The 25,605-nt window shown below is 49.3% G+C and overlaps 2 protein-coding genes across 9 annotated transcripts in view; one reads left to right on the top strand and one right to left on the bottom strand.

Moving 5' to 3' along the window:
* Positions 1 to 10,978, bottom strand: part of SLC15A4 (solute carrier family 15 member 4) — a 126,284-nt gene extending 115,306 nt beyond the window's left edge. For 2 of the 5 annotated variants that reach the window (XM_036874806.1, XM_036874807.1), the window contains exons 1-4: positions 10,351 to 10,977; positions 3,352 to 3,647; positions 946 to 1,114; positions 432 to 509 (exon numbers count right to left, since the gene is read on the bottom strand). In XM_036874806.1, the coding sequence (XP_036730701.1) occupies positions 432 to 509; positions 946 to 1,114; positions 3,352 to 3,647; positions 10,351 to 10,875 (1,068 nt within the window). In that variant the 5' untranslated portion in view covers positions 10,876 to 10,977. Of the gene's footprint in view, positions 1 to 431; positions 510 to 945; positions 1,115 to 3,351; positions 3,648 to 10,350 lie in introns of all 5 variants that reach the window. The other 3 variants (XM_036874804.1, XM_036874808.1, XM_036874805.1) reach the window with 3 other exon arrangements.
* A 131-nt stretch (positions 10,979 to 11,109) lies between these two features.
* GLT1D1 (glycosyltransferase 1 domain containing 1) overlaps positions 11,110 to 25,605 on the top strand; it is a 108,846-nt gene continuing 94,350 nt past the window's right edge. For 2 of the 4 annotated variants that reach the window (XM_036874809.1, XM_036874813.1), the window contains exons 1-2: positions 11,110 to 11,579; positions 11,693 to 11,967. In XM_036874809.1, the coding sequence (XP_036730704.1) occupies positions 11,840 to 11,967 (128 nt within the window). In that variant the 5' untranslated portion in view covers positions 11,110 to 11,579; positions 11,693 to 11,839. Of the gene's footprint in view, positions 11,580 to 11,692; positions 11,981 to 22,891; positions 23,045 to 25,605 lie in introns of those variants that run through there. The other 2 variants (XM_036874814.1, XM_036874812.1) reach the window with 2 other exon arrangements.

Raw genomic sequence — 25,605 nt, 5'->3', positions numbered from 1 at the left:
CAGGAGACACCTGCTTATTTTTCTGCAGTGTCGGCAGTCACTCGTTTGACAACTAACACCTAAATGGGAAAAGCTTATTTCAAGAATAGTTCATCTGTACAAAGTATAACCTCCTAGGAAAATAGTCCGTCTCAAGACACTGGTACTGAGAAAAGGCTTCCATTTCTAAAGGGAGTTGCATTTGTTCTTCTGTGCTTTCTCGGGGGAAAGAAGAATCAGGTGAAATATTAACGTCAGGAGTCAACTTAATCTAGCAAAGGACAGAACCAATGGGAAACAGTCTCAGAAATAAGTAAAAATTCCATTTTAATAGGAATGCTTTTAGTTAAAGCTAACTGCTGTCATTACAAAGTATCTACCATTGGTAGAAGAAAGCCATTTGTCACGTAAACCCCCAAAGACAATCTTCAGATCATTTCAACTGTTCTCACCGTATGAGGATTGGTTGTAATACTGGAAATTTCTGGAATCTTCAAATGAAGACTTTGTAAAACATACGTCGTCTGCATCTGGGTGTAAAAAGCAGCTGTCATTACACGAGCACGGCTGTCACTCACTCGCAGCGTGCGCCCTCCCCCACACTACACTGTGCTGAGACGTGCAACGCTCAGGTTTGAAAACACGGGTCAATTACTTGGTCACCATAAAAGTCGTCTGGAGATGAACTTTGAAAAAGAAGTAACCATTATCCCAATAATATTAAACCATATTAAAAGGCGGGGTCTGGAAAAACAGAAGCATCCCCATTCTTAGCTTCGTTTTAAGGTTTTCAAAATATTTCAATCAGCAAAAATGAGTCCGTAACTAAAAACAAGATTCCAAGATCCTGAAGACTCATGACAAAGAAAGCCAGGAACCCTGCGCACTTCAGTGACGGCCAAAACGAGTGCCGGGGTAGTGTTCACGGGGAGATAGAGGAAATTAAACCTGAATGTCACCACTCACTTGAAAATACACTGTCCAGTAAGGTATCAAAGCCAAGAAAACGGGGACAATCTTGACAAGAGCTTTCACATCTTCCACTTTATCTTCCGGGAATGGCCCTCCATGAGACATCTTACATGAATCAAACAGACTGTGTTTAGAAGATTGCTGAAAGACTCCAATGCCTTCACTTTGGGAAATAAAATGAAGGAATTAGTTTTCTTCCACCCCCAGAAATCAATTATTTGGTAACAAATTAAAGTTTGGAGGTAGGAAACCAGCTTGCTGTGCTGAATTTGCTTAAACTCCATTCTGTTACCTACTAACCGTCCCCACCCAATACAGCTACCTAGATTATTCCTCAACACTGGGACACATGGACACAGCCGGCAGAAGGACTTCCTAGCCAGAGTGAGACTGTGGCCACCATCCTTTTCTTGAGACTAGGAGATACGGTAGGAGCGCCCCTCACCGTCTGACAGGTGGCTGACCTCATCCCCAGCGCTGTCACAGCGGCCACCAGCCCCACTGTGTTGGGGAAGGCCCGCAGTTTCATCCGAAGCTGATGACAACTACATCGGCTGCATCACTGGGTGAGCACTTGAAAAAATTACTGTGCCGGACTGTTTGGATTTTAAATTAGGTCATTTATCAAATGTCAAGACTTGACGACCACACCGACTTTGTTACAAGCCCGAGCTGCTTTACTGTTACACCAGTGTGACCGGGAGGGAGGCTCGCAGGGAAGCCACCAGCTCTTCGGCAACGGAAGAGCCGAGGGGAAGGGGCGACGCTCCTGGCGATGATAACATGACGATGTGACCTCCCACGAAAGCGTCATCAGCTAGCTACCGTTAACCGGGCTCTCACTAGCTTACTGAGGTCTCGCACTGACCCTATGAGAGGGGGCCTTTCCCACTGCACGAGAAGGAAAAGACGGCTTTACAAGGTCATTAACCTGCCCAAGGTCGTACAGCCCTAACCTGTGCATAAGGAGAGCACAGCTGGAGAAGTCTCTAGACCACCAACTTTTCTGCAAGCTGGTCCTTTTCTAAGACTTCAAAAACCAACCTAAAGGGAAAACAGATTCCTAAGTCCAAACTGACTTCACCACGCCATGTGTCCATGAAAACCCAAGTGTCCACAAAGCAATGGTGTTCTCTCACAGAACTCTCTACCAGGTACCACCCACACAGATGCACTGAAAATTTAACGATATGTTTTGCTAATGGCATTCAATCCGTAGCCTAAACATCCAGGATCTGAAACCCTGCTTCTGCCTAATTAAAATGAGGCCCCGGTAAAGCACTACTGCTTGCTGCTGAGGCAATGAGGCTTCCACCGCTACACATTCTTCAGTGTGGTCCCACCAGCGGCAGTTCTGGATTATAGGTCTGAATGCCACACCGACCCACTAGGATTCCAGGGCACTGGGATGGCTAGATGTGCCGGAATTCCGCACGGGGACAGCTGAAGCAGCTAGAGACGTTTAGCCTGGAGCGAAGGCGCAGGGCCACAGAGCTGCTTTGGTACAGCTTCAGATCTACCACGTGGGAGGAACGTCAGACAGCTGTTATGGCTCCAGGGACATAAATTAGACACACGCAGACAAGCCATGAGGAGGCAGACAGACGCGGGGTCGGCCTGCAGAAAGAAGGTTCCTGCAGAATGTCAACCTCTGGCTCAGGGACTGAGCGCCCATCTCGACACCTGCCTTGATCAAAATATTCCGAGAGGCTCAACTCCAAAGGGTCCTGGGGACCTTTCTGGGGGGATGGACATACTCTGTATCCTGACTGCATTCTGGTTACATGATGGAATCTGTCACAATTCCCACAACTGTACAGGTAAAAGGGACGTATTTTACTCCATGTAACTTATACATCAAAAAGTAGCAACAAAAAAATTCTGAGGTCTCTTTTTGAGCTAAGTTCTGGACTTTCCTTTGTTAACCTGCATCTAGGGTGACTGACCTTCCGCCACAGTTTGCCCAGGACTCCCCGGGACCCGGGACTTTGCGCTTTAAGACCTCAGGTCGTGGGCAAACAGCGCTAAACCCGGGAAGTGCCCTGCAAAGGGGATGATGGAGTCACCCTACCTGCATCTCAGTTCTGCTCTCCTGCCCTTCTCAAAGAGCGGCTGCAGTGACCCCTGGGGGACGGGCCACGCACATCAGCAGTGAGAGGAGGGTCAACGTGCAGGTTAGAAATGAAAAGCACGAGCCCAGGAGGGAGGCCGCTGGTCTGCCTTTAAGATGGAGACAGAAGTACCTCACACCCGCCTCCTGGAGCTGGTGTGAGACATTTCAACCTCAGCCCCGCGTCCCCCTCCACGGTGAGCACAGGACAGACAAAAGCCAGCACTTTACTTATGACGGCTGGTAAGTCACGTGGAAAACTGAGCCTGTGACGAGAATAAAGTGCTCACCCACTAGGACTGCGTTCCCTGACGCACTTTTGGGGGCAGCACGAATACACCAGGATCCTGAACACGTCAGTGAAGGCGCTGCCATTGGGCGGCTTGGTGATGAAGAAGGTCCGGCCGCAGAGGAAGACCGCGAAAGCCACTCCGATGCAGACAGCGGGGATGATGTAGCCGGTGACGAAGCTCACGTTCTGCTGAATGTAGGCAATGCCCCCCAGAGAAACGATCGCTCCCAGGTTAATGCTCCAATAAAACCAATTAAAAAATCTTCTCGTGGCTTCTGGACCGCGATCTTTAACCTAAAATAACCGGGAGGAAAGAGACTTAAAAACGTGTGATCATCCTCAAGGACGAAAAACATATACGATGTTTTCATATATTACTATATCTTCATATCAATTACTGTTGTCCTCACAGCCTTTAAGAAATGCAGCACATGGGAATTCCCTGGCGGTCCAGTGGTTAGGACTCTGCACTTTCGCTGCCCGGGCCCAGGTTCGACCCCTGTTCGGGGAACTAAGATGCAGCCAAAAAAACCAGAAATGCAGCCAATCAATCAAAATGGTGTTTACAGATACAACTGAGGGTCCCCTGACCAAAAAAATGTATCTTACGCTTTTAATTACTACAGATTCTGGGTAGTGTTTCTCTTAACTATACTTAAATCCAACAAATCCTAGAGAGTTTCTCCAAGTGTCTCCCGTGGACCACCTGCTTTGGAAACGCCTGGCATGCTCCTTAAAAATACAGACTCACAGGACCCACGTTCCAGGACTACCCACTCACCATCTCTGGGGTTGGGGCCCAGGAATCTGCATTTTAAACAACTTTCCAGAGGACTTCTACTCACAGCCATATAGCTCCACGCCTTGATAAATCTGGAACAAGGGGAAAATTACAGACAAACTAAAACCGCATGCTGTTTTTAGACCAGGAAGCCTCTCACTGGAATCAGGAGAAGTTCTGCTAAGGACAGAGATCCCTGGGAGGCGCAAAAATCACTGATTTCCTGAACGCAGACAAACACAAGCAAGTTCTAGGCGCGCACTCTCCCCAAGACCTGCCCAGCCGGAGCCCGTCCTGGCGGGGACAGTCGTGTGGGGTGGGCACCCCGTGACGTCCCTCCCTGAGGATGGCTTCTCACATCTGCGTGGACACCACGGGAATGTGCTCTGCGCCAGCCAGAGTCATTCCTAGCCAGTTTCACCTCATAAAATGTTTAAACAAACTTTATTAGCTAGAGGCTGACGCTGGATCGTGTACAAAGACTGTCAGGTGTTGCTGTCTTGGGAACTTCTGTTGTCTCGTCCTTAAGTTACAGGTTACGAAAAGGCTGGACAATTCCTGGTCCAGTCACAGATCCGGATTCTGATCCACAGAGCAATCTCCTTTCCTAAGTGAGAGAGGAGGTTTTCAGTGGGGGCCTAAACAGCCAGTTGTGACGCACAGAAACCACCTTTTCAGCCCTCATATTATGCAACATGACACTTTAACCTCTACTTTTTAAGATCAAAGTACAGGCGTAAATATACAGTCAAAATCGCTTGTCCCTCCAAAAAAATTTAATCCAAGATGATTAAACATGGATATTGTGATAACAAATAATATGCTTGAAGTAATTATCTGGTAACCACCGTCTCAAACTGAAAATCTGAGTTTTAAATAAACCGCAGGAGGAGGAGGAGCTTAAACTTGACTCCCACCCACGTCAGAAGTGAACAGAGGTCCTAGACCAAATGCTGGCATGATTACTGAATAAATGATCTGTACGGAGGACGTCTTACATTTCTAAGACAGACAGCTCTCCATGAGAACACGACGCGTTTATTTTTTTATTGTTTTCGGCTGCACCATGCAGCTTACAGGATATTACTACGCCGACGAGGGATCGAACCTGGGCCCCCCGGCAGTGGAAGCGCGGAGTCCTAACCACTGGACCGCCAGGAAGTCCCCACAGTGCGTTTAAATGACACTAAAATGGACTCAAATATTCATGCTATCCTGGAAACAGACCACAGGGAAGAAAAAACTGTAAGCAGACAGGGTTACAGAGAAAATGTAACTAAAGATAGAAAAACAAGTAATTAGAGTGGAGGGAGGGAAAGTTTAAAAGGGGGCCAGTAAACATAATATCTAAAGTTAATGCAGGGGCTTCCCTGGTGGCGCAGTGGTTGAGAATCCGCCTGCCAATGCAGGGGACAGGGGTTTGATCCCTGGTCCGGGAAGATCCCACATGCCGCGGAGCAACTAAGCCCGTGTGCCACAACTACTGAGCCTGCGCTCTAGAGCCCACGAGCCACAACTACTGAGCCCGTGCGCCACAACTACTGAGCCCGTGCTCTAGAACCTGCGAGCCACAACTACTGAGCCCGCGCGCCTAGAGCCCGTGCTCCATGACAAAAGAAGCCACCTCAATGAGAAGCCCGTGCACCGCAACGAAGAGGAGCCCCAGCTCGCTGCAGCTAGAGGAAGCCTGCGTGCAGCAACGAAGACCCAACGCAGCCAAAAATAAATTAATTTTGTAAAAATTAAAAAAAAAAAAAGCAGACAATATACGTATTAACTGAACTACATCTCGGCCCTTCCCAGTATCTACAGTGGCACGGCACACAACCTGGTCAACTTGGCAGTCGACTTATTTGAACTTCCAAGTATAATTCACTAAAATTACTTCAGGAACCTAAGCCTATCACTAGACCCTAAATAATCACATAGCAGTGATTTTTCTTGAACAAATGGGAAGCCGGCTCCTATAAACTGCAGGTCACATGCCTCCGTGCCCTGGACTGACACCCGCACTTCATGTGGGTCACGTTACGTCACCGTCCGTACACCTGCCTCCTGCCCCACCCGAGCAAGGGTAAACAGCACCATCATATGACCGGTCAAAAGACACCACTGCGGCCAACTCAAGAGAAGTGCAGCTAAAGGAACAGGATCCTGGGGAGTGAGTCAGGCAGTCAGCTGATTTGGAAAAATTCCTTTAAACACACAACAGCGCAACTTTTTTTCTCCCTCTAGAAAAAAATGTATCTTTGCTCTCTTTGTCTGTAAAAGAGTTCTTTCAGTTCACTCTTTCAACTACAGGAGCCATCCATTAAGAATGACTGTGACCTTTGAGGAAGGTTAATCACTCGGGGGAAAAGACAGGGCTGACGTGATTTACATCAGCATCACCCCAGACTCCGGTGTACATCTTCCTTCAAAAGTCAGCTAAGGCCTCCTTCTCAGGGCTGCACAGCATGACCCCATTCATCTCTCACTCAGAGGGTTTCCTAGAGGCCCTGTATCGCAGACAAAGGCATCAGTGATAGAGAAGCATAAAGGCACCTTCAAAGTATTACTCAGCCATAAAAAAGAATGAAGTAGTGCCATTTGCAGCAATATGGATGGACCTAGAGATGATCATACTAATCGAAGTAAGTCAGACAGAGAAAAACAAATACCATGATATCACTTATCTGTGGAATCTAAAATATGACACAAATGAACTTATTTCCAAAACAGACTCACATAGAAAACAATCTTATGGTTACCAAAGGGGAGAGCTGGGGGAGGAATAAATTGGGAACTTGGGATTAACAGGTAACACACTACTATATATAAAATAACCAACAAGGTCCTACTGTGTAGCACAGGGAACTATATTCAATATCTTGTATAACCTATAAAGGAAGAGAATCTGAAAAAGAATGTATATAAATGTATAACTGAGTCACTTTGCTGTACACATGAAACTAACACAACACTGTAAATCCACTATACTTCAGTTAAAGAAAAGAAATCCTGGGAGTTCCCTGGTAGCCTAGTGGTTAGGATTCCCTGGTGGCCTAGTGGTTAGGATTCGGCGCTTTCACTGTCGTGGCCCGGGTTCAATCCCTGGTCTGGGAACTGAGATGCCGCAAGCCGCGGCACCTCTGGGGGACGCCTCTCAAATCCCCTTCAAAGACCAGCCAGCACCTGGCACAGAGCAAGCACCTTGGCTGAGGGGTACTAACATTTTCCTTTTACATGTTTTTTTCACTGAGATACAATTCTCATAATAAAAAATTCACCCTGTTGAAATGTACCACTCAGTGGTTTTCAGTCTATTCACAGATGTGCAACCATCACCTCTATCCAATTCCACATTTCTTGTCGCACCAGCAAGAAACCTCCTTTTACAGTAGCTTCCCTTTCCCCTCTCCCGACTCCTGGCAACCACGCGCCTCCTCGTCTTTATGGATCTGTCTATTCTGCACGTTTCACATAAATGGAATCATATAACGTGCCGTGTTCTGTGCCTGGCACCTTTCAGCGGCATGATGTTTTCCAGGTTCATCCACGTTGAAGCAAGTACTTCACCCCTTTTTACTGCTGAAGGATACTTCACTGTATGGAGAGACCACACGTGCTTTATCCACCCATCAGTTGATGGACATCCCCTTAACTTTTTAGTAAAAATATTTTTAAACATACAGAAAAGTTGAAAGAATAGTAAAGCATACACTTCTATAGCCTTCATTTACAGCCTTAGTTCCTTTTCTGTATATATATGAAATACTCTTTTGGCTGAACCATTTAAAAGTAAGTTACGGCATCATCATTTCACTCCAAAGATTTCATCATGAATCTCCTAAAAATAAGGCCATTCTTCTACATAAACACAAACCATTAACACACCTAAGAAAATTAACACCAATGCAACTTTATCTAATATGTGGTCTATAATCAAGTTATCACAATCGTCCCAATAAATGGCTTTTAGAGAAGCTGGGCTCCAATTACGAAGCACATGTTGTGTTTGGCTGTCAAGTCTCTCTGATATACTTAAATATAGAGTGGTTCTCCTTTTTCCATGGCAGTGTCACGTTAGAGAAGATGAGGTCAGTTCTCTGGCAGAAGAGCACGTTTCTTTTTAAGGTCCACATCTAATTACACATCAAAAGAGCGCAAATTCTGTCGTGTCTTCTAGAGAACCTCTACAGAACCACTCATTCTTTTCAGGAATGTTAATCCCTCGTCTATTATCTACTGGAGAGCAGGAATTTTTAAGTCAGACTTTCCGGGTTTAAACCCAGCTCCTCCACTCACTTGCTGTGGACCTGGGTAGGTCAGACCCCCTAAGCCTCCGTTTACTGTAAAACAGGGACGATTAGGGATATAAATTGTTGCGAGGTGTTAGATAAGATTGCATAGGAAGAGCACTCGGTACAGTAAGGGGCATAACCTGAACGCTCAGGGCGCACTTTAGTCCTGTGGCCTGGTCTTTAAAGAAGGGTAACTCCCAGTCCTGTGCCTTCGCGGTTGGCCCGTGAGCTGCCGGCACCCCCAAGGCCAAAGCCACCGTCACAGAATGCCCATCTCAGTTAAAGGACACATTAAGAAATCAGACCTGCACCTCAACCCTGGCCTGACCACTCTCTACCTATAGGACAACAAAAGAAATAAATCTTTTTGCACCTCCATTTCCTCATTTAGAACACGGGTATAAGATTCACAGGAGGTTCAAATGGGTTCAAGTATGGAAAGCACATTCCATGGTGCAGAGAAGGAAGTGAAGAATTCAGGACATTAGGCAACTATTATCTCCAACATTGTACGGCGTCGCCTTTCACAGGTGTGAGTAAAGTTCAGATTCAGAGGCCAGGCTCTTGCACCCTGGCTCAGTCATGTACTAGCTCTGTATCACTGGGCAAATGATTTAACCTCTCAAGTCATGTACTAGCTCTGTATCACTGGGCAAATGATTTAACCTCTCAAGTCATGTACTAGCTCTGTATCACTGGGCAAATGATTTAACCTCTCAAGCCCCAGTTTGCTCATCTGTAAAATGGGCACGGTAACAGCAGAGGAGTCCCGTGAACTGACAGAGTACTCGGCACAGGGCCTGCTGCACAGTAAGCCCTCCGTAAATGTTCGCAATCACATGGCTACTCAGCGCAAAACCCCAGGAGTTATATCTTCCCTGTTGCTTGCGTAAGATCCGCCAGCAATCCCGGCCCCTCTACCTCCATAACTTATCCTGAATCGACCACTTCACTCCATGTCCACTGCCCCGTCCTACTGCAAATCTCTAACCTCTCACCTGGCCGGTGAAACAGACTCCTGCCTGATCTGTCTGCTGTCAGCACTTCCCATACAACCTAGTCTCTACAGCCGACGTCCGCAAACTTTTTCTGTGAAGGGGCAGGGTGTAAATAGTTTAAATTTTAAGTGACGTTCAGTCTGTCACAACTACTTGATTCTGCTACCATATTGTGAAAGCAGCCACAGCGTATGTGACCAGGAAGGTGCAGGGCTGTGTTCCAATAAAGCTTTACGTGCAGAAGCTGAAATTTGAGTTTCCTATCATTTTCATTTGCCACAAAAATATTCTTTTTACTTTTTTCCTATCGTTCAAAAACCTAAGTACCAGTCTTATTCTTAGCTTGTGGGCCCTCAAAAAACAGGAAATAGACCAGATTTGGCTGGCAGGCCGCAGCTGCCGGGCCCACGCCCTACAGAAACTGAATTTTTTAGAAACAAATCAGATCACATTACCCCCTGCTCAAACCCCAAAAAAGGCTCCCTACTGTATTCAAAACAGACCTCAAACTCTTTACAAAGCTTCACATCACGAAGCACCTGCCTGCCACCCCTGTTCCCACTTCTTCTTTTGTTTGAAACATACTTGTCGCATAACCTTCCGTAAGTTTAAGGCGTACAGTACGTGTAGACTTGGTACACTGATGTGTTCTGTACTGCAACACGACTGCCACGGTAGCTGTAGCGTCCCTCTCTTCTGGCCCCAGGGCCTTTGCACTTGCGGAGGCCCAGTCCGAAAACTCCTCTGCTCTCCCCCAGGTCTCAACTCCTAAAGCTCCCCCCCCAACTCCTAAAGGTCCCCTCCTAAAGGAAGGAGGCCCCTCGGTCTGCAGCCCCCGCGCGCCAGCGCCCACCCTGCGCGGTCCCCCGCGGTATTTGGGTTTCCCGGTCCGCGGGCGACCCCGCCCCCTCGCCCCGCACCTGCGCGGCCCTCACCTGGTCGGCGCCGAAGGGCGTGATGTTGGCCTTGACGGCGCCCACGCCCAGGCCCACGAGCGCGAGCGCGGACAGCGCTGCGGGCGCGCAGTAGCGGGCGGGCGCGTCGGCACACGGCGTTGCCGAGCAGTTGCGGACGCGCGTGGGGCGGGGGGCCCCGCAGAGCGCCGTGCGCGTGGCGGGCGCGGCCAGCAGCGGGAAGGCCAGCATGCCGAGCAGGTAGAGCGCCAGGCTGAGCAGGATGGCGCGCGCCCGGCCGAGCCGCGCGTCGGCGAGCCAGCCACCGAACGGCGACACCAGGTAGGTGAGGCCCATGAAGAGCAGCAGCGCCTGGCTGGCCTGCGCGCCCTCCCAGCCGAACGCCGTGCCGTTGAGGAACAGCACCAGGTTGGCCGTGACGCCGTAGAAGGCGGCGCGCTCCAGCAGCTCCGTCAGCAGCACGGCCGCGCACGCCGCGCGCCGGCCCTCGAACGCCGCCCGCCGCGCGCCCAGCAGCGGCGTCCGCTCGTCGCCTGCGCCCGCCATGCGCCCCACCGCACGCCGGCAGCCCGCCCGGCCGGCAGCTCCGCTGCGCAGGGCTCAGCCCGGCTCTCCCGCCGCCGCCGCCGCCCTTCTCGCGAGACTGGCCCCGCCGGCCTTCTCGGCCCGCCCCGCGAGCGGCCCTATTGGGCGAGCCCGCAGCACCGCCCGCCGGGACTTCCGGTTCCACCCCGGAAGCCTGCCCGGGCGGGGGACCTGCTTCCGCTAGCGGTGGTGCCGGAGGGCTGGGGTGTGACCCCAGAGAGGGTTTTGAAAGTGAAATCAGAGGCAGGCCCTCCGAGGTTCCGAACCAGACTTCTTACGGTGGCTTCAGCCTCTGCCTGCCCTTCAGGCTAGTTTGCTCAGGCTGGCCCCTGCTCCCGCGCCCGGCCTCCTGCCTCCCTGCCCTGGGACCAGGTTTCTCTGTGCTCTGTTGACATTGGGAGCAGAGAGTTCTTTGTGGCGTGCGTTCTGTGCATTGTAGGATGGGTAACGGCATCCCTGGCCTCTCCTGCACTAGATGCCCGTGCCACCCCGCTCCCCAGTTGTGCCAACCAAATCTGTCTCCGGACGTTCCCAAATGACCCGCGGTGGAGCAAAGTCGCCTGCACTGAGAACCACCGCCTGAGAACAAGCTCAGAGCCTTGTTTCCTTGTCGCATGGCTGGCCTCCTGTTTTCCTTCAGCCCTCAACTGGAGTGGTGACTCCTTGTAAGCATTTCTTGACCAGCCCATCTAAAGTGGATCCCACGCCCATCCCCTTACCCTGTTTTAGTTCCCCCCATGGTAACTGCCACGTTTTTTGTTTATTCCTTTGTCCCCAGCTTGTACGTGGTCCCCACAATGATGAGCTCCATGGTGGCAGGGTTCTTGTGTGTCTTGTTCCTCACCATGCCCTCCGGCACCTACACCAGTGTGGGACATTACACCGGAGTGGAGCGGAAGGGTGTTCTCCAGAAACGGCCTCCAGCATGGCTTCAGAAATTGGGACCCAGGGCTGTCATAATTCAGCTCATGTGAGACCATTTCTTCTTCTTCCTCCACCCTTAACTCCAGCTAAAACCAGGATGGAGCAATTACCTGGGAAGTGGGCTTGCTGGTAGGTCATCTGGGTAAGTAGTCCTTCCTAAAAGGCTTGAAGTAGCATGTATTAACTTTTTTATTTTTCAAAATGTCTGATATCTTGACTGTTGCCTAGCAAGGTGCTGGCACACAGTGGGCAGTAGATACATATTTAATGAGAGAATAATCGGATGCCAAAATAGGACTTGTCCCACCCTATCCATTCGTGCTAATCACCTTCAGCTGTCAGCTCAAATGTCACTTTCCTGATCTTCCCAGATTAGACCAGATCCCCCTTTTATATGTCATTAGAGCACAGTATACGTTTTTCTTACACCACACCCATTATAATTTATAATTATTTATTTTGTGAAGCTCTTTAGTAGCTGTCTTAAAAGCTAGGAGGGATGAGATTTTGTTTGTTTTGTCCGCTACTATATTCCTAGAATCTAGGACAGCACTCGCCAGTGATAGATATGTGTGGAATTAACTGAATAAGTGAATGACTGAATATTTGTTGAATTGTAAATGGTGCCGGAAGAGTGTCTTATGTTCACCTAATTTTTTTTTTGAGACTCCCGTGATGTTCCACAGCATGTATTAGTATCTTAATTTCGCTAGTGGAAAAAGCAAGCCCCTCAAGATTCCGGTCTAGGATCACACATCTCGTAGGCATTAGAACTCAGACTTGAGTAAAAGGCTCAAAACTAATTGCTAGTCCAGTGCTTCTTCTACACCCCAGCTGGTACATAAGTCAAAAACCACGAGTATCTGTTTTAAGACTGACAGCATGATATGCTCAGGCAAAGAGCAGAATAACATTAAACATGGAATGAAAATAAAGCCATTCACCTTGAATCATGTGGTGACTTAGTGGTGAAGCTCTGCCCAAAACAGATGTGCCATTTTGCATGACAGCAAGCTAACCCAGTTGGGTTGTCTTATTTAAGAAGGATAAAGCCAGGTGAAAGGGGGGTGGGAGGTGGCAGTTACAGAGCTTAGGATGTGCACCCAGGATTCGGGAGCACTTGTTGCTGGTCCGCGGGAGGTCTGCTGTGCACCCCAATCTGTGTACCCAGAGGCTGCAAAACAAATCCAGCGGGCAGAAATGTTTTCATGTGGTTGCGATGTTTAAAAGAAGCGAACCAAGACCATATAATTCAAGATTCCATTTCTATGAAATGTCCAGAGTAGGCAACTGTATGGGGACAGAACGCAGACTGGTGTGTGATTGCCAGTGCTGGGGGGAAGGGAAGACTGGGGAGTGACCGCTAAAAGGTGCGGCGTTTCTTTTTGTAGTAATGAAACGTTCTGAAATCGTGGTGATAGTTGCACAACTCTGTGAATATACTAAAACCCACTGAATCGTATACTTTTTTTTTTAAGGAATTCCTTTTATTTTTAATTATTTATTTATTTATTTATTTATTTTTAGCTGTGTTGGGTCTTCGTTTCTGTGCGAGGGCTTTCTCTAGTTGCGGCGAGCGGGGGCCACTCTTCATCGCGGCGCGCGGGCCTCTCACTATCGCGGCCTCTCTTGTTGCGGAGCACAGGCTCCAGACGCGCAGGCTCAGTAGTTGTGGCTCACGGGCCTAGTTGCTCCGCGGCATGTGGGATCCTCCCAGACCAGGGCTCGAACCCGCGTCCCCTGCATTGGCAGGCAGATTCTCAACCACTGTGCCACCAGGGAAGCCCCGAATTGTATACTTTAAATGGATGAACTGTGTGGTATGTGAATTACATTTCAATAATGCCGTTACCAAAAAAAAGAAAAAAAGTGAGCCAACAGTTAAAAATTGGGAGGTTTCACATATAAATTTGGATGCCCTGCTGCTCTTGAAAACACAGACGGGAGCCCTGGCAACACTGGGACGTGTGGCTGCCTGTGACACTGGTGACCACCTCCTGCCCCTGCCTGAACCACGCCTCTGGTATTTGTGCCTTTGCGCATTCTTTGCAGGTCACAGTGCCAAAGGGCTGAGCCTGTGACCTGCTTTGGTGAAGAGACTGGCAGAAGCGTCCCTGAGCCAGGCCTGAGCGTAAACCTTAAGAATTTCTTTTGTGCCTTGGGAGCCCTGAACCAGCTACCTTGCTGGAGAGACCACGCGTTGGGGGAGATTCTGCAGCTACATGGAGAAGGGGTCCCGGTGCCTCAGCCTCCCAGCCCACCTTCCCGATGAAGGAAGACACACAAGTAACCACCAGCAAGACCAACAGGACAAACTGCCCAGCTGAGCCTCCACCCAGATCGCAGAATTAACAGATCGCAGGTGAACAAATTACATAGTTGTAATGTTAAGCTGCTAAGTTCTGGGGAGGTTAGTTAGGCAGCGTCAGGTAATGAAAACACACCTGCCTTCCCCCAGAGCCATGATCTGCTCACACCAGGTAGGCGCCCCTGCCTTTAGACGGGGCACCAGCTGTCTGGCTTACACAGATCCTCCCAACTCTCTGTTGTCTTATTTTTCTCCCAGTAGAGAAATCGTTCCCCACATCTGCACTGTCCACTGTCCAACTTAAATTCGCTCACATTTCATACAGTGAAATATTTTGTTTCTCAGTCATACCAGCCACATTTCAAGTGCTCAGTGGCCCCAGGTGACCAGTGGCTGCCACATTGGACAGCACAGTACTGGTCACTCCACCGCTACAGAAACTTCTGCTGGACAGCCCTGCTCTGTATTAACGTGCGGCGGGCCCGATTGGCTGCTTGTCACCGACGTCCACACCCTCGTTCTCCCTGCTCGCCACCAGCTACCCACAGAGCTCAGAAGAAACCAGCTGCACCTTTGTTTCTGGATCTGACTAGTCAACACCAGTGCTAAGTCTCTAAGGCGTCTTCACAGTGTTCAGAAACCCGGACTCTAGCCATTCTGGATGTGAATTTCCCCTGGGGCCCAGGAGAAGACAAGTGACACAGATGGGCCCAGTCAGGCTAAAGGAAAGGACTTTTACTCAGTGACTGCAAGAGAGATACACCCTTCCAGACCAGGCGTGAATTAGGACGCCCATAGCCCTAGTTGCGGGGGGGCAGCTATTTCACAATCATGTGATAAGCCAGTGTAGGATGAAGCCGGCTGTGTGGATAGCACAGTAAAGAATCAGATGTCACAGAACAAAAGATAGTAAACCTGATATTGTTTAAGCCACTGTGTTGGATTTTCTGTTACGTGTAGCCCCAAACCACCTATTGTGATTCGATCAAAAAGTGGGAAAATAAAAAATATAAGGGAGGGCAGCCTGATATTTCTCCCCCCACACACAGCCCAATTCGCTCTTAGAGTTTTCTCTCAGAAAACCGCTCGCGGGCTCTAGAGCGCAGGCTCAGTAGTTGTGGCGCACTGGCTTAGTTGCTCTGCGGCATGTGGGATCTTCCCAGACCAGGGCTCGAACCCGCGTCCCCTGCATTGGCAGGCAGGTTCTTAACCACTGCGCCACCAGGGAAGTCCTCTTAGAGTTTTCTGCCTGGTCCCTGTGATCAGTGAGCTCGCAGCCTGTGTACTAAGCCCCAAAGATTGAATACCTAAAGAACTGATAATTGATGTACGTTGAGTCTCGCCACTTTGTTGGGTATACTTGTGATACACCCCCTGTTCCTGAAAGTAGTCGTATGAGTCTCTCCCATGCACCTAAAATAATCAAATAAATAAAAGACCTAACTCATACAGCAGGCGTCCAGGGATAGGTGACGCCGTCTTATCAAGTTTTATGGGCGGCCTCTTTGCCTCCAGGGCCCTCTGGGAAAGAGGACCTTACCGCAAGTATGCTTGTGGTGTGGGCTGGAATTGGAAATGCGCTGTTTGCTCAAAACCCAGGGCCCTCCCTTCTCTGCCGTCACCCTGTCCCCTGTGCCTTTCTCAGAGCAGAACTCAGAGAAGATGCCCTCTGATGGGAGGTATTCAGAAACCACCCAAGGTGGAGGGCATTTCAGGGGCTGCCCAATTTCTCTGACTTCTTTCGTGATATTTCTGCTTCTCACTTCACATCTGCATGGCTCAGCCCTTGCGACCAGACAGTGGCATGTGCTTACGCACAGTTTCAGCTTCCTCAAAACGCTGACTTACAAGTAGTCATCGTGGACTTTCTCCACCTCCACGCGTCGCTCACTCGGTCAACAAACTGCTGACCACCTTCCCCACGTGTCATGACGGCTCCTTGTCAGCACTCACGGCCAGTGCTTCTGCTTTTCTGTTTCCCAGTTCCCTGCAGAGGGACTTAGGCCCAGCTCATCTTTGTGCATCAGGCCATGGCATAGGTCACTAGCTAAAGTCGCAGGCCATGTCATCGGTCTTTCGACTCTCCTCAGGTATGGAAAGTTGTCAGAAATTCTGTTTATTGCAGGGAGTCCCTGTTGCAACAGTTCTGTCTGGCTGGGGATAATCTAGGTAGAAGCAGAAAATAGAAGGACTAAAAACAGAGCCAACCAATGGAATGGAGTCAAGTCTTGTTTTCTGGAGCCCAAACCAGAGCCATACCAACCCGCCTTTGTGAGAATGAATTCAGCTTTCAGAATGACCTGTGTTTTATTTTTACAGAAGATGTGAGAGCATGTGACCAGGAAGATGGGTTTTGATTTGACTCTTTTGAAGCACTTGCTTTATTTGACCTTTGGAGTAGCAACCTCTGCTTCTTGGGTTCTTTCCCTCCTGGGTTTTAAAGACCCACAAGACATTTGCAAAAGTCGGGCATTCACAGATAGAAAGAGGGAGGTATAAGAGGGAATGAGAGAGTTAAGTGAAAGAAAGTGAACTTCTGTTTCTTCCTATTTGAAGTACAAGATGTGAACAAATGTGGGACCATGCCTAACCATTCTCTTTTAACTACCACTTTAAAAAAATTCCTTATAAATATCTTAATTTATGTTGCAATCATAAAATAGATACTTGGTAGTTATAAGTGTATTTATTTTGAAAATTCGGCCTTACAGGAAAGATCAATGGAGATGAATCCAAAGGATAAAAATTGAAGCACATACATGAAATAATTCATCATGTGATAATTAAAGGCATTTCCAATCCGTGGGGAAAAGAATGGATTATTCAATAAATTCTGTTGGAAGAAAGTAAATGTGGGGAAAATTGGCTTCACATATTGTGCTGACATAAATTCCAGATGGATAAAATATTATCATGGACAAATTGAAAAGATAAAAGCGTTAAGAGAAAATTGGGCAAATATAAAATCTCAGGAGGGGAATGGTTTTCTAAGCCTAACACTAAAGCCATAAAGGAAAAGTTAATTGATTTGACTCCATAAAGATATAAAACTTATCTGTAAAAAAGAAAAGAACAATTGCAGTTAACAGCAAACAAACTGAAAAAAAATATTTGAAATACATATGACAAAGTTGCTGTCCTATTTTATAGAGTTCTTTGGAATCTTATGAAATGTATTGGATAAGCATCCAATAAATAAAATTGGCAAAGTGAATGTCCAGGCATCATGGGGAAGAGCTGTCCCGTGGGCCTAGTCAGCACCTATTCCTCCTCTGGTAAGAGAACCTGGATTTTCTAGGGAAATCAGTGCTCCCTGTGGTTCAGGTAGGACTGGCTGGTCCCCTAGGCTAGGAATGGTCATGTGACCTAAGCCCATCCAATCAGCAGTAGTCCATCTATTGCACTACAGCGGCTGGTTCAAAGATGGACATGCGACCCAAATTAGTTTAATCAGAGCTAACCCCATGACTTATTCTGGAGTAACCAGGAAAAAACATTCCTCTTTCTGCTAGATTTGGAATTATAAAGATGTGAGCCTGGAGTTGCTGGGAACCATCTTGTGAAACCCAAGAATTAAGCAACCCAGAAGAAGGTTGAAATGAAGTGAGAACGCCCTTGTTTCAAAATGACATTTTCTAGGTCTTGGTTCTGACCCTGGCTTAAAGTAGCTTCCCCCCGCCCCGCCCCGGACATTTCAACTGTGAGCCCATAAATTCTCATTTTGATTAAGCAAGAGTGACTTTCTGTCATCTGCAATTGAAAAAGCCCCAGCTAATACAAGCAATACATACACATGCCTGCACAGAGAGAGAAAAGAAAAAATACAATGCCCTTCGGGAAAAAAAAAATCAAATTTCACCGATGATTACAAAATGCAAAAAGAGGGATGCTTTGTCACTTGAATGGAGAAATACCCAGTGTTGGCAATGTTTTGGTAGATGAGTGTGCATGTAAATGACCAATGCAGAGTTACATTGTACGACTGTTCTGGAGGACAATTAGTCACTTGTATGAAAACCACATTTGCCTACACTTTGAAAGTGCAATTCCATTTCTGGGAACTTAAGAATGTGTGCAGAGACTTAGCTATAAAATGTTCATTGCAGTGTTGCTTAAAATAGCAAAAAGATTAGAAACAGCAAAGATACACGATAAGAAGGCACTGGTTAAATAAATTACAGTGCTTGCATACACTGGAATGTTATGTAGTCACTCGCATGTTACTGTAGAAGTAGGTTCTGAGAAGTATTGCTGATATGTCATTGTATTAGTTTTCTGTGCTGTGTAACAAATGACCCCAACCTTAGCGGCTCAAACAACCGGCACTTATTATCTGGCAGCTCTGCAGGTCGGGAGACTGGGCATGCCTGACTGGGTTCTCAGCTCAGGGTCTCACAAAGCTGACAGCGAGGTGTGGGTGGGGCTGAGATCTCACCTAGAGCTCTTTCCAGCTCCTGTGCTTGTGGCCGAGTGCAGTTCCTTGAGGTGGGGGCGTTAGGGGGGCCCATCTCCTGCTGGCTGGCAGTTGGGGGCTGCTCTCAGCCCCTCGTACCTGCCAGTACTCCTTGTCACACAGCCCCCCTTTATCCCCAAAGCCAGCAATAGAGAATCTCCCTGACATCGTATCCTCTCTCATACTTTGCATCTTTCCAACATCAGGAAATGCCCAGTCCCTTTAAAGAAACAGCGGTTGGGTTTGACTCACCCTGCATATGGAGGGCAACTGATTTGGGAACTGAATCACTTCTGCAAATTCTCTTCACAGCACCACCTGGATGGGTGTTTGAACTGGAAGAAGGTGTAAAACAGGAGGTGGGAAATCTTGGGGGCCAAGTTAGAATTTTGCCTATCACAATTGCAAAAAGAGCAGTTACTCCCCCCCACCCCAAAGTGTAGAGTGTTCCTATTTTTTTGTAGCAATCACACACAAAAAACAGGATACAAGTCAACAACTGAGTCCAAAAGAGAGCCAAAGAATCATAGTAAAGAATTCACATTGCCTGTGTTACTTCGGGAGGTCTCCTGCTTTCTGTGTCTCAGTTTCCTCGTCTGCAAAGTGGTGAGAACCATAGTACCTACCGTCTAGGACTTGGGGGAGACTGAGGAGCATGGCAGAGTGCTTAGAACCTTGCCGAGCGCAGGTGAGCGCCACTGTTACGATGATTATTTGTGCAGTCTGGAAAAACTTGAAACCAAAGTGTTCATAGCCTTTTTCTCAGATAGTGGGATGCTGTGTGATTTTAAAATTCTGTTTTGTTTATCTGTATGGCTATGTAACAAAACTTGGTTGTGTAATAAAAATAAATTGAAAATTTTAAAGGTTAACTATGGGCCTCTGCAAATAACAGGTTGTTCCTGGAAGCAGTTAGAACATCTTCCCTTTAGTACACCTCCAGTGTGCACAGAATTGGACTTGTGCCTCTTCCGTTAATTAGAAATAGGAAGCCTTATAGCTGCACCAAATGCTGTCAGACTCACTGTCTCATTCAGCAGTGCTGAGAATCTTTGGGGTGAGCGTCCTCCTGCTGAAAAGTTATGAAATGAGTCTGCCCAGCCATCAAAACAGCAGTGGGAATCATAGACCTGCTTTCTTGCCCAAAGCTCACAGGGGAAATCACTTACTCCTGGTTGACTTCCCCATGTTCATTAAACAACACTAGAAGGAACTAGTTACTTTCAGACCAACAGCTTTTTTTTTTTGCATTTGGTCACTTTCAAGTGCTGTCAGTGAAAGCCAGAAAAAGGAAACATAACCAGTGCACTTAAACCACAGTTCAGTTCTGCATGTATCTTTTTTTTTTTTTTTTTTTTTAGTGAAGATCTCTCTCTCTGTTTCTGTCTCTGTCACACACACACAGCATTTGTAGTTCTCAGTACTATGGAGAGGAATGATGGTGCAAAGATGGAAAACTCTGATGGAAATAAAGAAGCAGAATGCCTCACTTACTAATATCATGAAGGGAAAAAAAAGAAAAAAAGATGTCAAGTGTTGCTTTTTTTTTTTTTTTTTGGGCTGCACCACGTGGATTGCAGGATCTTAGTTCCCGGATCAGGGATGGAACCCCAGGCCCTTGGCAGTGAGAGCGCAGAATCTTAACCACTGGACCTACAGGGAATTCCCCTGAAGTGTTGATTTTTATTACAGACCCATTTCTAAAGTCAATATGCCCACAGTGCCCTCCCTTGAAAACGCTATCACTTTTATACAGGGTAGATAATTTTCCCTGGTGCTAGGAACTAAAGAGATGGTCTGAGCAAACACTATGATCAAAGAAAAAACAAATTTTTCTCTACATATATTTTAAGACCCTTATGTTAGAAGCATCTGGATAAATCTCCTAAGAGGTGCCAACAACCTTTTCTGTTCTACGCACCCCCCCCCCGTAATTATTTCTACATTATTCAATAATAACACAGTTGTCTTCGTACTCTTTTATATTACCTACTTGGGAGAATCATAAAAGACTTCATCAAAATGAACTAATTAACTATGATACTGTTTATAGTTCTTATTTTCCAAATGGGTAAACGGAAGCCATGAAAGCATAAAGTTATGGGCCCCCAAAGATATGTCAGAATTTCTTACCTCATGGAACTGGTGTCTTCCAGAAAAATCGAATAAAAGCCAGCTTCAGCCTAGCAAATCCTATTGTGGCAGCACTGACTTTCACTAAAAAAAATCAGGAATGCACTCTCATGGGAATAAAATCTCACAACAGAGCAAATTCAGTGGTTTTATTTAATCCAACAAACATCTATTGAGGGCCTTCCCAGTGCAGGACTTTGTCCCCAGCAAGCGGAGGTTAGAGCGGTGAGTGAGCTCAGGACCAGGGTGAAGGGTGGGCCCGCCATTCCCTGATCATGAAACAGAATGGGGTCAGTACAGAAGGGACAGAGAGCATGGGGGGGGGAGGGGGAGGCCTTCGTACATGCAGCCATCTGTGAAAGGCGCCTCTGAAGTGGATTGAATGGTAGCCCTGAAAAAGATAATGTCCACATCCTAGTACACCATTTTATTCAGGGTGGCAATGTACCCAGCTAACAGACTGTATTTCCCAGCTGCCTTGGGTGGAAGATGTGGTCATGTGCACAGTAAGATAAAGTCACAGAGGCGGTGTGTAATTCCAGGAGGGGCCCTTAAAATGAAATGCACCATTTTGCCCTTCCTTCTTGCTGGCCTGTAATGCGAATGTGATGGGTGGAGCTCTGGCAGTCACATTGCACCTAGAGGCCATCTTAAGAATAAAGGCCAGGGACTTCCCTGGTGGCGCAGTGGTTAAGAATCTGCCTGCCAATGCAGGGGACATGGGTTCAAGCCCTGGTCTGGGAAGATCCCACATGCCACGGAGCAACTAAGCCTGAGCACCACAACTACTGAGCCTGCACTCTAGAGCCTGTGAGCCACAACTACTGAGCCCATGTGCCACAACTACTGAAGCCTGCGCACCTAGAGCCCGTGCTCCACAGCAAGAGAAGCCACCGCAATGAGAAGCCTGCGCACCGCAACGAAGGGTAAGCCCCCACTTGCAGCAACTAGAGAAAGCCTGCGCACAGCAACGAAGACCCAATGCAGCCAATAAATAAATAAATGAATAAAAATTTTAAAAAAACAAAGAATAAAGGCCAAACAAGACCATGCTGGAGAAGAAAGAGAGAGGTCTCTGTCCCTGGTGACTATGGAGCCAAGATATAAACTTCAACATCTAACAACAGGAATACAGATTGAGCTCACAAAGGAACTGAAATGCACCTACAACCACTGTGGTAAACTGGGGAGCTCAGGTCCCATCTGTTAAACAAGGAGGCCACCTGACTGAGGGAGCTTAAATGCCCAGGTTCTTCCTTAATCAAACCAAAACCTAAGCTGCAAATGCCTCAAGGTTACAGAATCGAAACCTAAAGACAACCAATCACGAAGAGCCAACTAGACTTTCAGCAGTAGCCAATTAATAATTTCCTTACTTTGCTTCTGCCTTTTAGGTATAAAAGCCTCACCGCAGCTCCTGTTTGTGGGCCCTTGTGGCCACTTCCGGTTCTGTGCTACCCAACTGGAGTAAACTTTTGCTCTAACTGAAATTTTAAATAGCCCTCAGTTTCTCTCAACACTCTGAAGGGGCACCTGCTTCTTAGCTCTGTTTACTGTGGGAAAGATGGCTGCTATTGCCCCATCTCTCATTTTCAAGAGACACCAGAAGTCCCTGGCGGTGGCCCCATGGAAGCGGACACTGCTCACCCTGGTCCCCTTGGGAGTCCCCCCATGGCCTCCTCTGGTCCCTGTGGGAGGGACTCGGCTATCACCCCTGGTGCCGGCCGCCGTGGAAAGGGACCCGCGGACCCCTGGTCCCCATGGCAGCAGCGCGCAGCCAACCTGGTCCCTCTGAGTGTGTGTGTGTGTGTGTGTGTGTGTGTGTGGTGGGGAGCCTGTGGCCAACTCTGGTCCCTGTGGCAGGAGATTGTGGCCACCCACCCCTTATCTCTGTGCGAAGGGACCCGAAATCACCTCTGGTGACAGTCCCCATGGAAGCAGACCTGTGGCCCCTCCGGGACCCCCCGTGGGAGTCTCTTCTGGTTCCCTTGGGGACCCGAGGATCCCCTGCCGCTGGTCCCGTGGGAGGGGCCCCGCGCCCCGTCCCCTAACCCCCGGACACGCCCCCGCCGCCGCCCCGCGCGCCCCTGACCCCCGGCCCCGGAACCGGCGAGCGCGGGCGCGGCCTGGGGAGCGGCGGGCGGGCTGACGGACCCCGGCCGCCCCGGCCCGCGTCGCCGCCCCGCCCCGGGCCCGGCCTTGGCGGGCGGTGGACGGCCGGGCGGCGGCGGCGGCGGCGGCGCCATGCGGCTCCTGTTCCTGGCGGTGCTCCGGCGGCACACGGGCAACGCCATCACGGCCCAGCGCGTCCGGTAGGTGCGGCGGCGGCGCGGGTCCCGGCGGGGGCACCGGCCGGGGGCGCGGGGGTCGGCCCGGCCTCCCCGAACCGCGCGCCCAAACGGACCGGCCGGAGGGCGCGGGGCGGCGAGGGGCGCGTGTCCGGCTCCGGCGCGGGGCCCGGGCCCCGCCCGGCGCTGCGGTCCTAACGCTCCCCCGAGGCCGCTCGGCCGGTGACGCCGCTGGTGCCCGGCGCCGCGGCGGCCCCGCGAGGCAGGCAGCGCGGCGGAGGCTGCTCGGCGTTCTGCGGCCGCATCTCCGCGCGGCCGTCGTCACGGACGCTCCGTATGGATCGTGAGCGCCCTAGGTTTGGGGAGGCGGCGACGGAACGCGAAGTCGGGGCTTCGGGACGCGGCACGTCGGCGGGGACGGGAGAGAAAGAATACAAACGCATGGGTATAAATCTACAGTGATACCTCTAGACCCTTGTACGCGCACCCGCGAGGGCCGCTTGTGCGCGTGCGCTGTTTTAGGCGGGATGCTCCGGGGAGACCTCCGTGTTAGAGTGACATTTGCGCGGCATCCTGGGTGCCACGAGGGTCCCTTGAAGCTGGGGCGGCCTGGCGGGGCGGGGGTGGGAGTAGGGGTGGACCAGGATTTCCAGGCAGAAGGAGCAGCAAAAGTGCAAACCAGTGTTACTGGACCTGCCATCCAAAGTAGCCTTTCCTTGGACTTCCCTGGCGGTCCAATGGTTAAGACTCTAAGCTTCCACTGCAGGGGGGCACGGGTTCAATCCCTGGTCGGGGAACTAAGATCCAGCGTGCCTGCGAAGTGTAGCGAAAAAACAAAACAGAAAAACCCACAAAGTAGCCTTCCCTCTTCTCCTCTGCCGTTTCCACCTTCCCCATCTCCTTGCCTGGTTATCTTCTTAACATTTATCTTTTCCTGCAGTTATCTTGTTTTCTAGGTTTATTCCTCCACTTTTTCTCTTCTCCCTGCTGGAAGGTAAGTCCGCAGGGCAGGGAGGGAGCTGATTAGTGCCTGAAGTTTCATAGCAGCTTTTTTTTTTTTTTTTTAAGCAAACTGACTTGCTTCATGAAATTTCTCAATTGACTTCCCCTCTGTGGGCCTTCTTCCTCATCATCCAAATGAGTGACTGGGGCTACACCTCCCCTTTCACATCCCTTTCTCCTCAAATATGTTAGTTCTCCTAAAGAGCAGCAGGGGCAGGATACGTCAGTCTTCTGAAGTTTAGGGTTAGGTTTTTCCCATGAGGATTTTCACCGCACAGGTTTATCTTAAGTCAGTGGCACCGCCATCACTCATTTGGAAGGCAGCTATGCTCACCACTGTTTATTTATTTATTTTTTGGCCGTGCTGTGCGGCCTGCGGGATCTTAATTCCCCCACCAGGGATCGAACCCATGCCCCCTGCCGTGGAAGTGCGGAGTCTTAACCACTGGACCGCCAGGGAAGTCCCAGCTGTCACCCATTTGGACATAAACAGCCAGGAGGTACATGGTGGTCTCTATCCTCATGGAGCACATTGCAGTGGGGGAGAGAGAGATTGCAGGATTAACCAGAAATGAAGGAGGTGACTGGGGCTGCGGCTTCAGAGGAGGACTCTCTGAGGAGGTGACATTCCGGCCAAGACCCCAGTGACAGAAGGAGGCAGCCACTCAAGGATCTGGAAGGATGGATGGACCTGGGACAGGGTAATAGCACGGACACAGGTCCTGGGGCCAGAGCAAGCTTGACAGGCTTGAGAAACAGAAAGAATCCATGCTCTCTGGACTAAGGCAAGGAAAGGAGGCCAGAGAGAGAGAGGGGCCAGCCCAGCAGAGCCTGCACCCGTAGTTTATGCTGCGGAAACTAGAGAGAACATCCATTATTTAACACCCCACTCCTCACTCGAGCTGTACACCGGAGCCCAAATCTTCCAAAGGCTTGCAGCCACCAAAGGTCCCTCAGGGGAGCCAGGCGGGCACTTCCACGGACATTCAGCAGGGTGCAGGGCCCTTTAGTTACTTTGTTCTGTGTTTTCCTGGCTGCGCATGACGCGGAATAAAGATTGTTCTTTGTGCTTTGCTCTCTCTTCAGAGCCAGGCTTTGGTCTCCCCTTCACTCAGGAAGGATGGCTGGGGGGTGGGGGGGGGAAGAAAAAGGGAAAAGCGGAAGTTGCTGGAAGACATCTTCTGTCTTGTGAAAGCCTAGGTTCCTTGAGGAAATGATGCTGGGTGTCCTGAAGGGGAGGGGGAGGGAGGTTTCCATGGTGACAGACTTCCCTGGGAGCCAATTACCAGGAAGCAGTGAGAACCAGAGGAGCTCCTCAAACGTTCTCTGGGGAAGACCCCTGAGACCCTCCAGGGACCCTGGGCAGCAGCGGAGGGAACCCCCCCTCCAGTGAGTAAGATCGGGGTCCTCATCAGTCTAGCAGGGGAGGGTGTCTGAGTTAATTAAGAAGGGACTTAGAAAAAGAAGGACGAGTCTATTCTTGCACACTCAAGCTTGTAGTTGTGAGTGAACACCCGATACATAAATAGCGATGCTGACTTGTGATGGGCACATCCGTACAGGACTGGACGTGTAGGATGCTC

Source organism: Balaenoptera musculus, chromosome 14, assembly GCF_009873245.2.
Source record: "Balaenoptera musculus isolate JJ_BM4_2016_0621 chromosome 14, mBalMus1.pri.v3, whole genome shotgun sequence".
NCBI lineage: Eukaryota > Metazoa > Chordata > Mammalia > Artiodactyla > Balaenopteridae > Balaenoptera > Balaenoptera musculus.
The sequence above is the reverse complement of the archived record's forward strand: the minus strand, read 5'-3'. Positions and strand labels throughout refer to the sequence as shown.